Source organism: Dipodomys ordii, unplaced genomic scaffold (genome assembly GCF_000151885.1).
Source record: "Dipodomys ordii isolate 6190 unplaced genomic scaffold, Dord_2.0 Scaffold105, whole genome shotgun sequence".
Taxonomy (NCBI): Eukaryota; Metazoa; Chordata; class Mammalia; order Rodentia; family Heteromyidae; genus Dipodomys; species Dipodomys ordii.
Genome location: NW_012267321.1, coordinates 351,467 through 354,346, shown reverse-complemented (window position 1 = coordinate 354,346; position 2,880 = coordinate 351,467). Strand labels below are relative to the sequence as shown.

The following is a 2,880-nucleotide window of genomic DNA, read 5'->3' as shown; positions in this document are numbered from 1 at the left end:
GTCCCCCGACCCCCCGTCGGCCCTGGCCAGTCCTGGCTCCGGCCTGTCGTCGCCGGGCCCCAAGCCGGGGGACAGCGGCTACGAGACCGAGACCCCTTTTTCCCCCGAGGGAGCCTTCCCCGGTGGGGGGGCGGCCGAGGAGGAAGGGGTCCCTCGGCCGCGGGCTCCCCCCGAGCCGCCCGACCCCGGAGCGCCCCGGCCACCCCCAGACCCGGGTCCCCTCCCGCCCCCCGGGCCGCAGGAGAAGCCGAGCTTCGTAGTGCAAGTGAGCACCGAGCAGCTGCTCGAGTCCCTGCGGGAGGGCGTGACCAGGAACCTCCTGGGGGGCCCGGGGCCCCCGGCGCCCAGGAAGGCGGGGAGAGGCCCCCCCGCGAGCCGAGAGACAGCTCCCCCGGGCCCGAGCCCGGACCCGCCAGCCCCGGGCAGCGGCGCCCAGACAGCCCCCAGCCCGAGCCTCCCCGGGAACGGGAGCGGGGTGACAGCCTCGCCGAACGGGGACCAGGCAGCCCCGGGCCCGGAGAAGACGGCCGAGAACGGGGGACTGGGGTCCCCAGAGAGGGGCGAGACAGTGCTGGAGAATGGGGAGCTGACGCCCCCAAGGAGGAAGGCGAGGCCCCTGGAGAATGGGGAGCTGAGATCCCCAGAGGCCGGGGAGAAGGCGCTGGTGAATGGGGGGCCGACGTCCCCAAAGAGCCGGGGGGAGAAGGCGCCCGCGAATGGGGGCCTGAGGCTCCCCAGGAACACGGGGAGCCCACCGGAGACTGGGCCTTGGAGGTCCCCGGGGCCCCAGGAGAAGACGCCCGGGACTGGGGGTCCAGCCCCAGAGACCTCCCTGGAGAGAGCCCCCACCTGCGGCCAGGGGCCCTGGGCCCAGAACGGCTTGGAGACGGCCCCTGGCCCGCGTGGCCCAGCCCCCAAGAACGGGACGCTGGACCCCGGGACCGAGAGGAGAGTCCTCGAGACTGGGAGGCTGGACCTCGGGAATGGGGGCCGAGCCCCGGCGGACGCGGGGATGGGGGGCCCAGGCGGAGGCCCCGAAAACGGCGCGGACGCAAAGGCCGGATGGGGAGACAGCAAGAGGCCACCGCCGCTGCCGCCGCCACCGGAGGCCCCGGCGAGGAGGCTGGAGCCAGTGCCCCCGAGGGTCCGGCCGGAGGTGGCCTCCGAGGGAGACCCCCCCGGGGTCCCAGACCCCAGGGCCGACGGAGACACAGCACCCAGCGGAGACGGGGACCCCCCCAAGCCCGAGAAGAAGGGCCCCGAGATGCCACGACTGTTCTTGGACTTGGGCCCCCCTCAGGGGAACAGCGAACAGATCAAAGGTGAGGAGGCTGTGGGGGGCAGTGGAAGTCAGGCTTGGGGTGGCAGGAGCAACAGGTCTGCCTGGACCGGGCCAGTAATGAACGCAGAACAACCTGGGCCTCCATTCCAGCCCTGTCCCGCCTTTCCGCCGCAGCCTTGGGCAAATGTCTGAGCCTCAGTTTCCCTAGCTGCTAAGATCCAATGACAAGGGAGGACATCTATTTGATAGGCAGCCACAGAGTGCAGTAGGTTAGGAAGTGCAAAACCTTTAACTCAGGCCTCAGACACCACTGCCAGTGCCTGCTTTGTTCTCTTAGGACCTTTGGACCAGGGGATCCAAGTCAGGTGTCCATGGGGCAGAGTACAAGGGAAGCTGGGAAGGGAGAGGGGGTGTGAGGTGCTGTCTGGGTGCTGTGGACCCTGTCTCAGGCAGTCCACTTGACTTTCTCCCTGCTAAACCAATGCTCTGGTTTTCCTTTTGACAGTGTAGGGATCTGAACTCAGGGACTCACAGTTGGCTAGGCAGATGTACTACTTGAGCCATGCCCCTGACCCTTTAGTTGCTGTTCACATACGGTCTCCTGTTTTGGCCTAGATTGACCTCAGACCACAATCCCTCTTCCTCTTCCTCCCCCACAACTGGGAGGACAGGCTTGTACCACTGTGCCTGACTTATTTGATGAGATGGGGCTGGCCCAGAACCACAAAGCCTTCTGATCTCTACCTCCTGAGTAGCTGGGATTAAAGGCACACATCACTGAGCCTGGCCCACACTCTTAGGATTTCAAAACTGGTTACAACCAATTCAAAGGAAACCAATGGGGTGGGGCAAGTAGGGCAGTCAGGGCCCCAGGCTGTCACCTGTGGTCTCTGCTCTACTTTCCAATAAGCTGAGGTGTCTCCCCAGTGTGTCAGGCTCTGGGCCACCCACGGCTGGGCTCCAGGGAAGCTCCGATCAGGCCCTTACCCAGGCTACCGTACACAAGGCCTTTTGTCAGGGCCTAGGAATTTGAACATTACTGTTTCTAAAGGTGTGGGAAGTGTGTGACCAGCTGTGTCTGGAAGTGGGAAAATGTTGGGGCTGAGTAGCTAAGATGCCCCAGAGATCTGGAGTCCCACAAATACCGTGGATGTGCTTGGGGCCTGGGGTTGACCCCTTGGATGAGCCAGACCAGTCCAACACCGACCACACTGGCGCAGACACACAGCACATGGCCTGACACCTGGTCTCCCAAGGCTGGAGGGAATGCGGGCATTTGGACCGCGGGAACAGCATTTGCAAAGGGGCAGCTTGCCCCTGGGGTTGGAGGTCTCCACAGCTGGGGTTGGAGGTCTCCACAGCTGGGGTTGGAGGTCTCCACAGCATGAGGCATCAGCTGGTCCGGGACACCTGGGCCGGGGGGGGGGCGGTTATGGGGAGAACCTGGGCAGGAGACGGAGAGCAGCGGGGCATCCCTACTACCCCCCTCCCGCCCTCCCCAGCAGCTAGGTGGGAGAGCCTGCCTCGGTTTCCCCAGGGCGAGGCTCACCGATCTCTCCCCTCGCAGCCAAGCTCTCCCGGCTGTCGCTGGCGCTCCC

At 65.7% G+C, this 2,880-nt stretch overlaps 1 protein-coding gene across 1 annotated transcript in view; it reads left to right on the top strand.

The window, feature by feature from the left end:
• Window positions 1–2,880, top strand: part of Lmtk3 (lemur tyrosine kinase 3) — a 15,593-nt gene that overhangs the window by 10,702 nt on the left and 2,011 nt on the right. The window contains exon 12 of the mRNA XM_013027562.1: window positions 5–1,322. Within this exon, the coding sequence (XP_012883016.1) occupies window positions 5–1,322 (1,318 nt within the window). The remainder of the gene's footprint in view (window positions 1–4; window positions 1,323–2,880) is intronic.